Here is a 16,304-nt window from a genome sequence, read left to right as displayed (position 1 = left end):
CAAAGAGAGCACCATTCCCAATGCTGGTTGGCTCTTTTGATATGCTAATGAGCCTGAGCCTAATCTGCACTGGAGAGTCCCTGGCTTCAAGCTGTGCTGATGGCCCATCCATCAGGTATAAGGTGACAAGCAGCTGGCAGGAAGACTGGTCCTGTGACTGCTGATCAAGCCAGAGGTGTAAACTCAAAGTTGTCTAAGCAGATTTCACATTCAGATGTTAATTGAAGGAGCCAACAGGGCCTTTCATAGACAAGAAGCAGACACAGCTGGACTCCAGTCAGGCTGACTCCGGCCTTAGCAGGAAGAAATGAATGTACAATATAATCTTTTGCCCATTTACAGAATACAATAAATAGGGTGGTTATGAGAGCGGTATCATTGGATCCGTAGGGTCATGCTGGATCTCTTGATACCAGTCGAGAGGGGCCCGGGGCCCCTACCACCCAGGTATGAATCTACTCAGGACCCTGATCTGATGCACTAGCCATGTCAGGTATCATATTAATCTGTATTTTCCTCCAAGTATGAAGCTGTTACCCCCCTAAATGTAACGTGTATGGTTCAGGAGTTACAGCAATTCATAAGTTTAGCTCTAAAATCTCTCAGAGGGAATGAACTGTCATTTGCTGGTAGCTCAGAGGGGGCTGGCATTGCCACACCCCCAAACCAGCTTCATCAAAAGCACAGAGCCAGCAGGCGGGCTGAGTCCTCCACACTGAACCATCTTGCACTCATCAGATGCCAGCTTGAGGATATGCTGGTATCCACCTGGTCTGAACTCTGAACTCTGGACTTTGAAACCAAGGACTTTATGAATCTTCCCACAATAAGGACATCTTTCCAGGAACTAAGTAATTTTCTCCCTTCTTTTATTTTTCATACTGGCTATTACTGTTTTCATAATTGTTGATTTTCATAATTGTCTGTATATATTAATTATTTATATTGCGTGAATAAACGACTTTCTCCAAGTCATTCACTTTCCGCTACCCTGCTTATCAGCACACACAGAAATGATCCCGGGTCTCTGAAGATACGCTACTGTTTGTTTGTTGTTGGCTAGACAGAATATCGTGTGTTTAACCGTTTTATTCGCAGGATTAGTCAGTCAGTTAGTGGGCCCCACGGTCCCATAGTAACCGCGGTGGTGGCAGTTTACTCTGAACCAGTAGGTGACGTTGTAATCACCCGTGTCTCACAGGCTCCCTTCTGAGTTGTCTGCGGCTAATTCTTAACGGTTCCTGCGCATTGACTGCGACCAGAGTTCGCACGATCTGTGCACTGGCACCGTTTAGAAGGCTAAGTGCGGTCAGCCACGAGGGCTCCTGTGACAGTGTTAGGCAGCGGTTGGGACCTGTGTTGTGCTGAAAGTATCTGCGATAGCGCTAGCGCTATCGAGAAACGAACTAATTCGTTGGTGTAGCTGGAAGGCAATATATTTTTTATATATACAGAGAGACTGTGTAGCCAGTACCCCTCCCCAAAAGTTTTATTTTATTTGGCATGGAAATGTCCGGGAACTACCAGAACATGTGCCTAGCAGACCTGGAAAATCTTTGCGAAGAGAGGGGCATTGGCATCCTCCGCAAGACAAAACGGGACCTGATGGCAGACTTGTCCAGATGGGATGCCCAGCAACTGCGGGAGCTGGGAGTGTCCGCTGAGGTGGATACCAGCCCATCTGACAATCAAGGGGAACCAGAGGCTGAAGATCTTAGGCGTACAGAGGTTGAGCATCCTGCGGGCCCTGTTGCAACAGTTACGCCAGAGAATGTCAGTGTGGACCCCAACCCCAGAGTTTCTGAAAGTACTCGCCTGGAACCGGCCAGTACTGGACTGTCCATGGGTGCTGACCCGGTAATGCAGCAGGCATTACAAAAGCTGATGGAGACTGACCTGGAAAAGTACATGCAGTACATGGAAGCACGAGAGGAACGGGAACGCCAATCTGCAGAACGCAAGGCTGCTGCTGCTGCTGCAGAACGCCACGCGGAGAGGGATGCCGCTGAGCGGGAACGCCAACGACAGCATGAGCTAAACATGGCAAAAGTGCAACAGGCCAGCCGGAGTTCACCGCCCAGCCTCCCTGCTGAAGGAGCTGCAGCACCCGTAAGTGCAAAGTTTAAATTTGCTAATATTGAAAAAGACACAGACATTGACTTGTTTTTGCGGTCTTTTGAAAAAGCATGCCGTCAGTATCGTCTGTCCCAAGACCAGTGGGCCAGACATCTGACACCTTTGCTGCGCTATAAAGCGCTTGATGCCTTCGCAGAATTGCCTGCGGAGAAGGATAATGATTATGCTGCTATAAAAGACGCTATCATTACTAAGTACCAGCTGACGCCAGAAGCCTATCGGAAAAAGTTCAGGGCCTGGCAGAAAAAGTCTTCTGATTCGTACCGAGATGTGGTCAGCAGCTTGCTCACCACACTCCGCCAGTGGACGCTAGGCCTCACCAAAGGGTCTTATGGCGTCCTGGAGGACTTGATAGTCCTCGAACAATTTCTGAACATTTGCCCTGCTGATGTACGACAGTTTGTGTTAGAACGCAGGCCGGCTTCAGCCACTGTCGCTGCAGACCTTGCTGAAACTTTTGCAACTACCCGGGTGGCTGATCCCCGCAGAACTGTCCCATCCAGCTGGAGAGGAGGTCAGCCCAATACCTCGGCAGACCCTCCTGCCCCTGTGAGCCGTCCGCCACAGAGGCCACCCAGCGCAGCTGCTGCACCCAGGCCTGCAGCGCCTGGAGAGGTCACCTGTCACTACTGCCGCCAGCCCGGACACATGAAATTCGACTGTCCGGAGCGGAGACAGACACCACCAGCACCTGGATCATCTGCATCACCTGTACCTCACCCACAGCAGAGGCAACCCGCCAGCGAACCACAGCCTGGATCGTCAGATTTTGTCCTGTTTGCACGCGGAAAGGAAATCCGCGACTGAACCGACCAGCAGCAACTTGTTAGAGTGAACGGCAAAGTTGTCACCGGATTTCGAGACACCGGAGCTGACATCACGTTAGTTCACTCACATCTTGTGCCAAAGGAGAGCATCAGCTCCAGCCGATCCCTTGCCCTTACTGGAGTAGAGGGCACCCTTTTCCACATAGCCCACGCAAGAGTGAAGCTGGATTGGGGAGTGGGAGGGGTCCACGAAAGGGTTGTTGGGGTTATGAAGGATCTCCCAGTCCCTGTGTTGCTGGGGACTGATTTGGGCAAGCTTGTGTCCTACTATGAACCTGCCACGACCGCCTTGTCGCTCACGGAAGGAGACGGACTCTCCACCCACCACCAGGTACTTTATACACTTGGGGGAGCACCAGGGGGAGGTGGGTTAAATGTGCCCAGTTCAAGGGTACCAGGTTCAATAGTGCCTGCTTCAAAGGCACCTGAGTTTGATGTACAGACTGTCTGTTGTGATGATGCTGTAACTGTACCTGAGTTTACTGTACAACCTGTCTGTAATGAAAAAATGTCTATACCTGTCAATGTCATTACTGCATGCAATGATGATTTGAGTAATGTCCGTCTGTGCCATTCTGACAGTGTACCGGTGCTAGCAGTACCGCGCAGCTGCACTGCTCAGAACCCGAGCTCAGGACAGGTGGAGGGGGTTCCGGCCTCCTCCCCCTCCTCTGACCACAGGGATGAGACCTTTCAGCCGCTGGCCTCGTGTGACATGAGCCAGTTGGCTGAAACTGACAGCGCCATATTCTCAGCCGCACTACAAAGTGACCCAAGCCTGGAGGTGCTCAGGCAGCAAGCCGCTGAGCCCCTCGCAGACGGGGCCGCTTTCAAGGTGTACTGGGAAGGTGGGAGACTGTACAGTGAGTCTGTACAGCCCCCTACAGGTAGATCCCACGCGGATACCAAGTGGCTTGTGGTCCCGAGTGCGTTTAGGGGACATGTGCTGAAATCCGCACATGGTAATCCTCTGACCGGGCACTCGGGTGTCCGCAAGACACTCGCCGGTATTCGGAAACAGTTTTATTGGCCCCGGATGAACAGGGATGTAGCAAACTACTGCAGGGCATGTGCCGTCTGTCAGGAGCTGGGAAGGTCCAGGGATTCCCGCGGGGTTCCCTTAGGTCCACAGCCACTCAGCAGGGGAACCCTGCGTGGGCTGGCTGTTGACCTAACCAACCCACTGCCCGTTGTCCGCAGTCCCGGCAGACACCACGTCCGACTGCAGTGGCGCAAACGCCCTGTCCAGAACGGTCCATGTTGGGTCAACCCTGAGGGTAGCAGACCGCGACCGGTCCAGGGGAACCGAGCCACAGGCTCCAATAGGTTTTCCCGCCGTACCGGCAACTCGAGGCCCGTCAGCCAGGTTAGCGGCGCCGCCACACATCTTGCGGATGAGTGGCTAAGCCACGGACAAGGGGGAGGGCTGTCACGGACGATTGCGGGGACGCAGGCGCGTCCTGGAACCGCCCGTGAAGAAAAGAACGATCGCACTCGATTCCTGCATCGATTGCGCTTCAAAACGGTACAATCTGGGTTGAGTGTGTAGGGACAGCTAAAGTCCTTTTCTTAGCAAAGAGAGCACCATTCCCAATGCTGGTTGGCTCTTTTGATATGCTAATGAGCCTGAGCCTAATCTGCACTGGAGAGTCCCTGGCTTCAAGCTGTGCTGATGGCCCATCCATCAGGTATAAGGTGACAAGCAGCTGGCAGGAAGACTGGCCCTGTGACTGCTGATCAAGCCAGAGGTGTAAACTCAAAGTTGTCTAAGCAGATTTCACATTCAGATGTTAATTGAAGGAGCCAACAGGGCCTTTCATAGACAAGAAGCAGACACAGCTGGACTCCAGTCAGGCTGACTCCGGCCTTAGCAGGAAGAAATGAATGTACAATATAATCTTTTGCCCATTTACAGAATACAATAAATAGGGTGGTTATGAGAGCGGTATCATTGGATCCGTAGGGTCATGCTGGATCTCTTGATACCAGTCGAGAGGGGCCCGGGGCCCCTACCACCCAGGTATGAATCTACTCAGGACCCTGATCTGATGCACTAGCCATGTCAGGTATCATATTAATCTGTATTTTCCTCCAAGTATGAAGCTGTTACCCCCCTAAATGTAACGTGTATGGTTCAGGAGTTACAGCAATTCATAAGTTTAGCTCTAAAATCTCTCAGAGGGAATGAACTGTCATTTGCTGGTAGCTCAGAGGGGGCTGGCATTGCCACACCCCCAAACCAGCTTCATCAAAAGCACAGAGCCAGCAGGCGGGCTGAGTCCTCCACACTGAACCATCTTGCACTCATCAGATGCCAGCTTGAGGATATGCTGGTATCCACCTGGTCTGAACTCTGAACTCTGGACTTTGAAACCAAGGACTTTATGATTCTTCCCACAATAAGGACATCTTTCCAGGAACTAAGTAATTTTCTCCCTTCTTTTATTTTTTATACTGGCTATTACTGTTTTCATAATTGTTCATTTTCATAATTGTCTGTATATATTAATTATTTATATTGCGTGAATAAACGACTTTCTCCAAGTCATTCACTTTCCGCTACCCTGCTTATCAGCACACACAGAAATGATCCCGGGTCTCTGAAGATACGCTACTGTTTGTTTGTTGTTGGCTAGACAGAATATCGTGTGTTTAACCGTTTTATTCGCAGGATTAGTCAGTCAGTTAGTGGGCCCCACGGTCCCATAGTAACCGCGGTGGTGGCAGTTTACTCTGAACCAGTAGGTGACGTTGTAATCACCCGTGTCTCACAGGCTCCCTTCTGAGTTGTCTGCGGCTAATTCTTAACGGTTCCTGCGCATTGACTGCGACCAGAGTTCGCACGATCTGTGCGCTGGCACCGTTTAGAAGGCTAAGTGCGGTCAGCCACGAGGGCTCCTGTGACAAAACCTTTGGATCGGTGCATCGATTCTGGGAGTGTGGCATTCAATAGCAGATTTACACTGCCATTAAATTCCCACTGCCCGCACACTTGACCCTTCAGACCTTTCACCCACCTTGTGCCATGAAATTTGCTTTCTCCTGGCACAAGTGCTCTTTTCCTCCGTCCCTGCATGGTCCGTCTGTGCCAAGCGGAGGGAGGTGTGAAAGGATTAGTACCTTTGTCACCAAACATTAACATGCTTGGGCCTTGCTGTGCCATGAAATTTGCTTTCTCCTGGCACAAGTGCTCTTTTCCTCCGTCCCTGCATGGTCCGTCTGTGCCAAGCGGAGGGAGGTGTGAAAGGATTAGTACCTTTGTCACCAAACATTAACATGCTTGGGCCTTGCATTCTCATTAACCCCTTATTATACATGAGAATGTCCTCTCTTCGTTCTCCTAGGACGAAATGGCAACCTAGGATCACCATCAGCACGGTACTCCTCATTATAAAAGCACCACCTTGGGAAAGAAAAACATTAGCAATTTGCACTATGCTTTGCTCAGACAGTTTTTTTAGTCTCTTTACGATCTCCGAAATCTCGTGTTTTAGTCTCTTTCCGATTTCAGGAATCTCGTGTTTTAGTCTCTTTCCAATTTCAGGAATCTCGTGTTCCTCCAAGCTTAGATTGGCATCTGGAACCTTTCGCTTATCCGACTGACATCTCCATCTTTGCTGCCAGCACTGCAGCTGTCTCAATTCCATATTGCCAAACACCTGAAATCGAAATACAAACAAATCAATTCTTATTAATGATTTGGGATTCGCCCTGCGGCTTGTACTCTTTACACTTTAAATTGATCAATATATACCGTAATTGATCTCGTTGCTTTATGGTTCTCATGAACTCTGTTTACTCTTATTGGTAGATTGGAGTTAAACTTCACCCCCCTACCTCAGTACTATCCTCAGTACTTACCTGTTGAAAATATGCTCCCGCGGACTTCACCTTTGGAAGCTCGCTTCACCTTTGGAAGCTCTCACCCCATTGCAGCTCACTCCACATCCCCCCTTATCTGTCCATGCGCGGCCGTCGCATGCACAGATTACGGATGCCACACCTGATGCTGCTTTGCAGGTGAGCCTGCAATGCTCTTACTCATTATCGCATTTACTTATCTAGAACTTCATCGCGATACCAGCTCTGCTAGAAGTTCTGTGTGTTGTACCCTCTGATCAATGTTTGCCGTGCCACCACCTAAACTACCAAAAAAAACTGGCTGCCTCCCTGTAGGAAGGAGCACTTTGCACTTAAACTACACAGGGTGCAGGGCTAAGCATACCAGCATCACATGCCTGTATGCAGATCCCTGAATGCCCACTTGGTAGGTAGCCACATGGCAAACACCGTACTGATACACTGTCACTCTGTAAACGGCAATTCTATCATCTGTATAATTGCCCCATAAACTGCTGTCAGTCCTTGTTCTTTGTGCTACAATTGACAGGAGCTGGAAAAAACCACCTTTGACCAATCAGTGGACGAAAAAACCGCACCAAAAAACAGCCCCAGCCCAGCATAGACCTCTCAGTCAAGCTCTGGCCCTGTCCACGACAAAAACCGGAAAAAACGTTACCGCTCTGCAGAAGCGGCGACGGAAACCCGAATTGGTCAACTCCCTTTTTTCCAACTCCGGCACCCCCCTGATGCACTGTCCCCCCCTATACTCTATTGGGAACTCATGCTGCACCACCCATTAAGGTGCCCCACTTACAGGAATAATCCCATAAGGAACCCAGTACAGACCCTTTCCTGATCTGCACTGCTACGTGTGTCCCTGCACCTAGCTGGGAAACACTTCCTATTCTGGCATTCCTGTCCATGGACCCAGGGAAAAGCTCTGGGGAAATACTTTGAGAACCGAGACACACAGTAGACTGTCTCTGTATTTCTACCCCCCTTCCTTTCAGCTGCTCTGCCCGGAGCCGCGAGCACAGCCTGACGTGACGTGGATCCCCCAGCCCCTCCTCCCCCCCCTGCCATGACGTGTGGGGGCCATGACTCTCGGGGGCGGGCTCTCTCCACTGCCGCCATTTTGAGTCCTGGACTGCCAGCTAAGATGGCTGCTCCCATAACAGCCTCTCGTTCCTATACCTTAGGAAAGAACAAAATCAAATAGAACATACATTTTTTTTTTATGCATAGTTACACACAGCATCTATCCACAGTGCACAAAAATCAGCCTCAGCATTCCTTCACGTCTCAGCTGTAATCCGAACTGCAATCAGACATACGGATCCCCAGAGACGTAGGAATCTTTCTCACTCTATCACAGACATAACTAAGAACCGCCCGAGCGAGCTATACGACTCCAAACCACTGTAACTGTTTTAACTGTTAACATCCCAGCTCGAACTTCAACACAATACAGACATTGAAAAAACATGTTAGCAGCAGCACCGACTGGAAATGCGAGAAACGTGCAGAACATCTCACAAACAGAAAGACACTCGCTTTCCTCTTCTCTCCCTCTAGCCACCACTAACACTGATGGTTTCCCTCTGCCGCGGGGGACCCCCCCCCCTTATCTATCATCCTGCCCAGTCTCTGGACAGGGAGAGAAAAACAAAACAAAACCCAGAGAGAGAGAAAACAAAACCTCTGCCACACAAGAACATCGAATCCTAAGAAACCATCAAAGCGCATAAACTCTGAAAACACGTTCTGTATTTACATCGGAGCTGCACCCCTCCTCACCCCTCCCTTCACGCACAGGAGAGATGAGAAGCCCGCAGCCTCCACTCTGCAATTAACACAGAATATACACATTAACACATTATCCTCCTCTCATACAATAAAGATAATGCAACACAACAACGTAAAACATACTTGCCTGATCAGAGGACTGTGTAAGCCTGCGAATTCGACCAGCTTTTGGCAACTTTCCACGACACTGAGTGGATCTCTGGAACTACTGAGCGTCAGCTCTGTGTACCCACACTGGCTCAGCGGATCAATCTCCAGCGGCAGCTGCCAGCCGGCCTCGGAGCTTCCAGACACCTGCGATCCGGTTTAGGCTAGGACTGATGTGCACTTTCAGTCTAAGTTTAACATCCACGAGTGTCGCCGCTGGTTCTCTCGAATTGCAGCCCGTGTGTGCTCGGCTCCCACACACTACTCACACCAGCTTATCAGTCTCAGCTTGATAAGCTTTACAGTCCGTGTCCGTCTATTCCGCTTGTTTTGCTGTGGAATCTCTTGAAACCATTTTCCTTCGGCCCCGGCCCCGTCTGCCTGTATTGCTAGGCAGGGAAGGATTTCAGGCACCACTGTTATAAACTGTTCTTATCACCTTGCTTCGACACCATCGTCTCACAGACTGTGAGATCACTTGACTCTCCACACAGCAAACAGGAAATAGACTTTCTCAGGCTTCTCCAATGTTTCCGTTATTTATTCAAGTCACAGAAAGACAGATAGATACAGTCATCATATCCTAGCTATGCCGATCTTCATGTTGCATTACAAGCTCTTGATTAGACTCCCTACCGAAGTCTATCAGGTACCTTCTTCCTACCTACGTTACACTAAACTACCTATGTACATAGCATACATTATATCAGCTTACATAAAGGAAGAACATGCTTAGAGAAATAATTGGGTTCCAGTCAGTATTGCGAGCTAGTGAGGAAGGAAGAAACAGAAGTGAGTTCTCCATCGCTCGCTCCAGATTTAATACCGGCTAGGAAAGAGTTAAATATGACATCATCTTCGCCACCCCCTATATCAGTCTATTGGTGGGCCCACTCATGGTGTCATCATACCCGCCTACTCGATTAATAATCAATGAGACATTTGACATACATGCAGGAATGTGAATATTTACAAAACATGACTGATGTTTATTGTTCCAGGCCCAGGTCAGGGAGACCTGCGGCCTTGTTCAGAACAGCTTCTTGGTATGTTCTAGTTCTGCTGACAGAACTGCAGATTTTCTCTCTTCAGAGAAAATCCCCTTAAAGGGCAGGTCTGCTCATCAAGCCTTTTTGACCAACTCAGTCCAAATAACTGAGGCCTACTTAAATTATAACACCTAGCACACAAATAACTATGCTGTGTTCCTTTTTTTTTCTTTCTCTCCCTGAAAGAGTTAAATATCAGGTATATTTATATATCGGGTATATGAGTGGCTGACTCAGTCATGACTTGGACAGAAAGTGACTACAGTGTGACCCTCACTGATAAGAAATTCCAGCTATAAAACACTGTCCTAGCAGAAAATGGCTTCTGAGAGCAGGAAAGAGATAAAAAGGGTCAATAGTTCATAGATTTTAGCTCTGGCATACTTCAATGAAGGTGTCATTGAGCAAAAACAATAAACCAGTTAAAACTTAAAAAGTAGATTTAAACATAAAATAAAACTGTGGAATATCTTAAAAAGTCCTTTTTAGGGGAAGGAAGATAGGTAAAATTGTTTATTTCATTAGTTTATTTTCGCCTTGGGTGTCCTTTAACTACATGTCACAAAAGCTCATCATTGCCTGGGAAACTCCCCAGATCCCCAGATGGTTCTTTGAACACTAACTGCAGTTAATTAAACTGAGCAAACACAGATCAGATTTGTAATTCCCCTTTAACATATATTGACTGTAAGCAGCCCTGTAAACACAACAGATAACAACAATAAGATTTTGGAATGAGTTTAAAGTGGACCTGAACTCTTGCACAGGACAGAAGAAAAACATAGAGAAAGGCACCCTGTATATATTTAGAATATTTCGTCTGTCTAATTCCCTCTCATTTGAGTCTAATCACAAGTTGTAATTTGATCTCTCCCCTGTGTCCGCTGACTGCCATGGCACATAAGCTCATTTGAAAGCACAGGATGTTAACAATATGTCTGCTTCCAGGAAGTAGAAACAGCTCAGATTTATTTTAGGATTTGTATCAGATGTAACAACGAAATGTTTTTCCCTAAAAGGTTATTATGCTGTTGTGTATCTTTTAGAGCAGAGAGGAAGTTCTAAGTTCAGGTCCGCTTTAGGGATATGCAATATCCATGTAATGAAAGCTCTTAGCAATGCTGCATTCTAGTCTGGAGGAGCTCGTGATTTTTGCACAGATGATATTACCATGAGACAAATGCATAAATGCATACAGGCAGCCCCCCCAACTAACATCTAAAGGGGAGAACAGGTTGTTTAAGGGGATGGTATTAATCTACCGTATATCACCACAGGTAGGCCGACTTTTTGACACCCTGTTTTTAAGTTTAAATGGGGGGGGGGGGGTGAGGCGCCCTATCCATGGGGGGTATATGCTTGTGATGTGTGCAGGGATACCCTATATTCTGAGTGCTCTGTGATCATGCATTAGCATGTATAGCTACCTGTCCTCACTCTGGCCTCCTTCGCCTAGTGTCCCATGAAGCTTTCTGAAGTAACCACTAGAGCTCCAGAATCACTGCTGTCACTTGAGACTTGAAGCTGCACAAGACACTAGAGGAAGCAAGCCAGAGTAAGGACAGAAAGCAATACGTATTAAAGCATGCTCATATACGCACTCTGCACTTGTCAGCATGTAACAAATCAACGCTCTACATGGGGGAGTGAAGGCGGTACATTTAGGGATCGGCCAATCAGTGGGTCATAGTTTTGGGCTATTTTTAATGCCAAAAGTGGGGGTCTATGTATGTTCAGGAGGCAGGGCTGGTTCTAGACTTGTATGAGGATGCGCCCCCCCCTTCTTAATTTGGAATGATCGCACAGCACCCAACAATTTACTCTGCTTCATTTAATGTTCTCAGTCAGGGAGGGAGCATATGCAACAACTTGAGACATGGCTTGCTGCAGTTCAACACAATAGCACACTGGCTGGCTGCGAGTCTGTGACAAACAAACTGCTCAACCTCAGCCAGTTGGCTGTCCTCCATTCCTCCTAAGTCATGACAGCACCTCCTACCTTCTGCTGTGCAAATCAAATGAAATACTGCTGCACTCCTGCCTCCCCTTTCTCACTCACTGTCAGACTCCTCACACAGCACAACAAGCTGCTTTTCCCCAATGATGACCTCTTTACCTCGCTTCTCCTCCTACTCTGACTGCATGATGTAATTGTAAACACCAGTGGTGTATCTAAGGAGCTATTTTGCAATTTTTACAAAGGGGCCCCCATGCACTTTATACATAACAATTGATACGGCGCACCAAAACCTGCCAATGGCAACTACAGTGTCAGAGGTGCAAGAAGGGGATGGGGGACAGTGTGTTAATGATTACCACTATTCAAAGCATCTATAGAAGTGATTATTATGAGCACAGGACCAATAGAGAGCTAATACTGTGGTTGACGTAGGGCCCCTTGGGACCCCTCTCACCCAAGAGACCTGATGCAGTCGCAACCTCTGCAACCCCTATTGCTGCTAAACCCCTGGTAAACACACAACATGCTGCCCCTGTAATCTCTGCACCCAAAGCAAATGTTTCACTTTGCTTTATGAGAAAACCGGCTCTGGCAGGAGAGATACAATAATTCTTTATTTTTTCGCTTATTAAGGCCTGCTTCATCCAGGAAATGGGAAATTAACCCATTAGTAAGTACTGACTTTAGAACGCAAGAAAAAAATATATACAAGAATGCCTTCTTCTTTAAGGTATGACGCAAGTTTCATGCAATTTTGATAAGCTGATTAGACCAATTTTAAATGGAGCAAGACCGGCTGCTTCTATACGCTTACTGGAATCCATACAGTCATACTTAATGTTAACAAGGCAGCAATTACACCTTCATGACTTTATAGATGTTCTTTGCTTTTAAAAATTAATGTAGCAAAAAGTGCTAATTCTAGTGCATATGAACGGTGAATATTCTTGATAATGAGGCCATCTTTGCCAGCAGGCACCAGTAATAGATATCAGTGACATTTACCAGTCCATCCTCATTTGTAAAGAGAAAAACTGCAATAAAATAAACCTCATTGCATTTAAGCCATTTAACCCCAAAACTGTACTTTTGAAGGGTAAATCCTCATGTATAAAAAAAATGTTCATATATATATTGTATATATCAATGCTAAATGCTAATTACAAAACACTCACTAACTGAGTACTCTGGGAATTAACATAATTACTTGTTCCAGCTGGAAAAAACCCTCAACGCACTTGTAACTTTTATTGGTTTACATATGAAATCTTAATATACAGGGGCAAATGACAACATAAATATTTACAAGAAACTAGTGTCCACACTCTACACAACCTGCTGTAGAGTCTGTGTGTTGGGACACTTTAGGGCTATTTAGAAAAGGCGGAGGGATAGATATAATTTCTATCTCTCTCCTAGGCTGAGAGTCACAATTAACAAGCTGACACACAATTGCATTTCAGCGGTTCTGAAGGTGTGGCTAGCTTTCAAAGACAACAAAAGATAATTTGCATATTCAGCAGTGATGCATTGTAGGAGACATCATATGCTCACTCCAACCTGAATTATTGGAAATTCCTTCTGTTTTAAAAGGCAAACTTTTGATTTCCTAGACTGAGAGGACACTTTATCCCCCGCCCCCCTTCCCGCCGCCCTATTGTAAGCCAATAGTATTGGTGAGTTAGTGCAAGACCTCAACAGTTACACACACATCCAACATGTTCCACCCTTAGCTGGCTTCCTCAGGGGCTCCAGCAGAATGGTTTGGATTCATATCTTTCACAATAGGCACACAGAGATACAAAAATGTTTGGGCTGCAGTTGGATTTGTACTTTCCCTACACAAACTAATAAATATAATTTTCTTTTACTTTAGCTGTCTCTCCTTGTGGTGACCCGCCAGGCATAGATAATGGATATCTTGGAAAGGATGGAAATGCTGTAAAAGGATTGACAGCTCAGTATAAATGCAATCGAGGGTGAGTTAAGATCTTTGATTTTATTACCAAACTTCCTACAGATTGCAGGTCCTCTTCTTTTGGTACTTTATATGTTGTATTTGATATACAGTATGATGGTGGTGTGACAATGCTCTATGCCTCCAGAAACTTGCAGATAGACTAGTGGGATGACAGTACATAGAGAGTGTATGGAGGAGAAATTAGATAACTTAGAGTGTAGCTACATAATTATGAGCAGTCATGTCACAGTGACCACACATAGAGTCTGGCAGATATAATTGACCTGAGGAAGTGGATTGAGAACCAGGAAACTTGTTGTCTTATCTGGGCTACACCAATAAAATGTGAATGAGTTTTAGATTTGTGTCACCTGCGGAGGTAAGTCAACGCCTACCTTCTTTTTAATTGTTTTATTTTTGCATTGGGCGCCTCATACTAGGGATGAGCGAGAATGATTTTGCAAAAAGCAAGATTTACCTAGAGTGTGCCCCACACTCACACCAAGAGGAGCTGTGGGCTGAGTATGGAAGAGTTAACTCACCTTGGCCCCCAACCTCTCTTCTGATGCGTTCCAATCTGCTCTCCAACTTCTTACACTTCCACCTCGACAGCGAAAGTTCTGGTTTAGAAGGCGGAAGTCTAAGAAGCTGGAGAGCAGCTTGGAATGCATGGTGTCACGGACGGTTGCGGGGCCGCAGGCGCGTCCTGTAACCGCCCGTGAAGAAAAGCGATCGCACTCGATTCTCTGCGTCGATTGCGCTTCAAATCGATAGAATCTGGATTTATTGTGTAGGAGGTCTGCAGTCCTTTCTTAGCAGAGGAATAGCATCACCTTAACTGCAGGATGGCTCTTTTGATATGCTAATGAGCCTGGGCTCAAAGAGTCCCTGGCTTCAAGCTGTGCTGATGGCCCATCCATCAGGTATAAGGTGACAAACACCATGACAGAACCAATTTAGAGTGAGGAAACTCAGACACTCCGACTCCTTTTCCCAGCAGGGAGCCGACATGTGGCTTGCTGCTGCCAACTTCAAAGAACCTTTGCCTGGGAATGACCTGGTATAAATCCCAGGGGTCTCTCATATTCCATAAATTGCTATATGTATCATATTTTCTGTGTTGCCAGGCTGGCAGACCCTCCAAACTAACAGAGCAGGTAGGGCCCTGCCTGGCGTTGGTTCTGAGAACATTTCAGAACCTTCTGAGGTAAAGACTGCCCGTTAGGCAGTCCAACAGTGCCCTAATGGTACCACAGGGGTCCCACCCCTCATGTTTGGTATCAGACTGCTGGGTACATCGAGGCAGATCTGAAAATATTAGTAAATCTGCCCTGACCTGTACGGTTCTGTGAGATAGAGCCCATATATGGGTAGATATGATTTCTAGCCCCAGTACAAGAGGAGGGCTCATCTCATCTTTGAAGGAGGTGTATAGCTCCCCGCCCTCACTCCCTCCTACTGAAGCAGGGGCATAAGAATGGCTGAGGACCCAAACTCAGGGTCCTCCACTCTGAAACATCTTGAACTCTTCAGGTGCCAGCTTGAGGATATGCTGGCATCCACCTGGTCTGAACTCTGAACTCTGGACTTTGAAACCAAGGACTTTATGATTCTTCCCACAATAAGGACATCTTTCCAGGAACTAAGTATTTTTCTCCCTTCTTTTATTTTTCATACTGGCTATTACTGATTAATAATTGTCTGTATATATTAATTATTTATATTGCGTGAATAAACGACTTTCTCCAAGTCATTCACTTTCCGCTACCCTGCTTATCAGCACACACACAGAAATGATCCCGGGTCTCTGAAGATATGCTACTGTTTGTTTGTTGTTGGCTAGACAGAATATCGTGTGTTTAACCGTTTTATTCGCAGGATTAGTTAGTCAGTTAGTGGGCCCCACGGTCCCATGATAACCGCGGTGGTGGCAGTTTACTCTGAACCAGTGGGTGAAGTGGTAATCACCCGTGTCTCACAGGCTCCCTTCTGAGTTGTCTGCGGCTAATTCTTAACGGTTCCTGCGCATTGACTGCGACCAGAGTTCGCACGATCTGTGCGCTGGCACCGTTTAGAAGGCTAAGTGCGGTCAGCCACTGAGGGCTCCTGTGACAGTGTTAGGCAGCGGTTGGGACCTGTGTTGTGCTGAAAGTATCTGCGATAGCGCTAGCGCTATCGAGAAACGAACTAATTCGTTGGTGTAGCTGGAAGGCAATATATTTTTTATATATACAGAGAGACTGTGTAGCCAGTACCCCTTCCCCAAAGTTTTATTTTATTTGGCATGGAAATGTCCGGGAACTACCAGAACATGTGCCTAGCAGACCTGGAAAATCTTTGCGAAGAGAGGGGCATTGGCATCCTCCGCAAGACAAAACGGGACCTGATAGCAGACTTGTCCAGATGGGATGCCCAGCAACTGCGGGAGCCGGGAGTGTCCGCTGAGGTGGATACCAGCCCATCTGACAATCAAGGGGAACCAGAGGCTGAAGATCTTAGGCGTACAGAGGTTGAGCATCCTGCGGGCCCTGTTGCAACAGTTACGCCAGAGACTGTCAGTGTGGTCCCCAATCTTA

The 16,304-nt window shown here is 47.2% G+C and overlaps 1 protein-coding gene across 1 annotated transcript in view; it reads left to right on the top strand.

Moving 5' to 3' along the window:
• The window catches only part of LOC137521692 (beta-2-glycoprotein 1-like), a 122,807-nt gene that overhangs the window by 85,399 nt on the left and 21,104 nt on the right, over positions 1-16,304 (top strand). Inside the window, exon 4 of the mRNA XM_068241312.1 lies at positions 13,645-13,747. Within this exon, the coding sequence (XP_068097413.1) occupies positions 13,645-13,747 (103 nt within the window). The remainder of the gene's footprint in view (positions 1-13,644; positions 13,748-16,304) is intronic.

This window comes from Hyperolius riggenbachi, chromosome 6 (assembly GCF_040937935.1).
Source record: "Hyperolius riggenbachi isolate aHypRig1 chromosome 6, aHypRig1.pri, whole genome shotgun sequence".
In the NCBI taxonomy this organism is placed as follows: domain Eukaryota; kingdom Metazoa; phylum Chordata; class Amphibia; order Anura; family Hyperoliidae; genus Hyperolius; species Hyperolius riggenbachi.
This window is presented reverse-complemented; position numbering and strand designations above follow the sequence as displayed.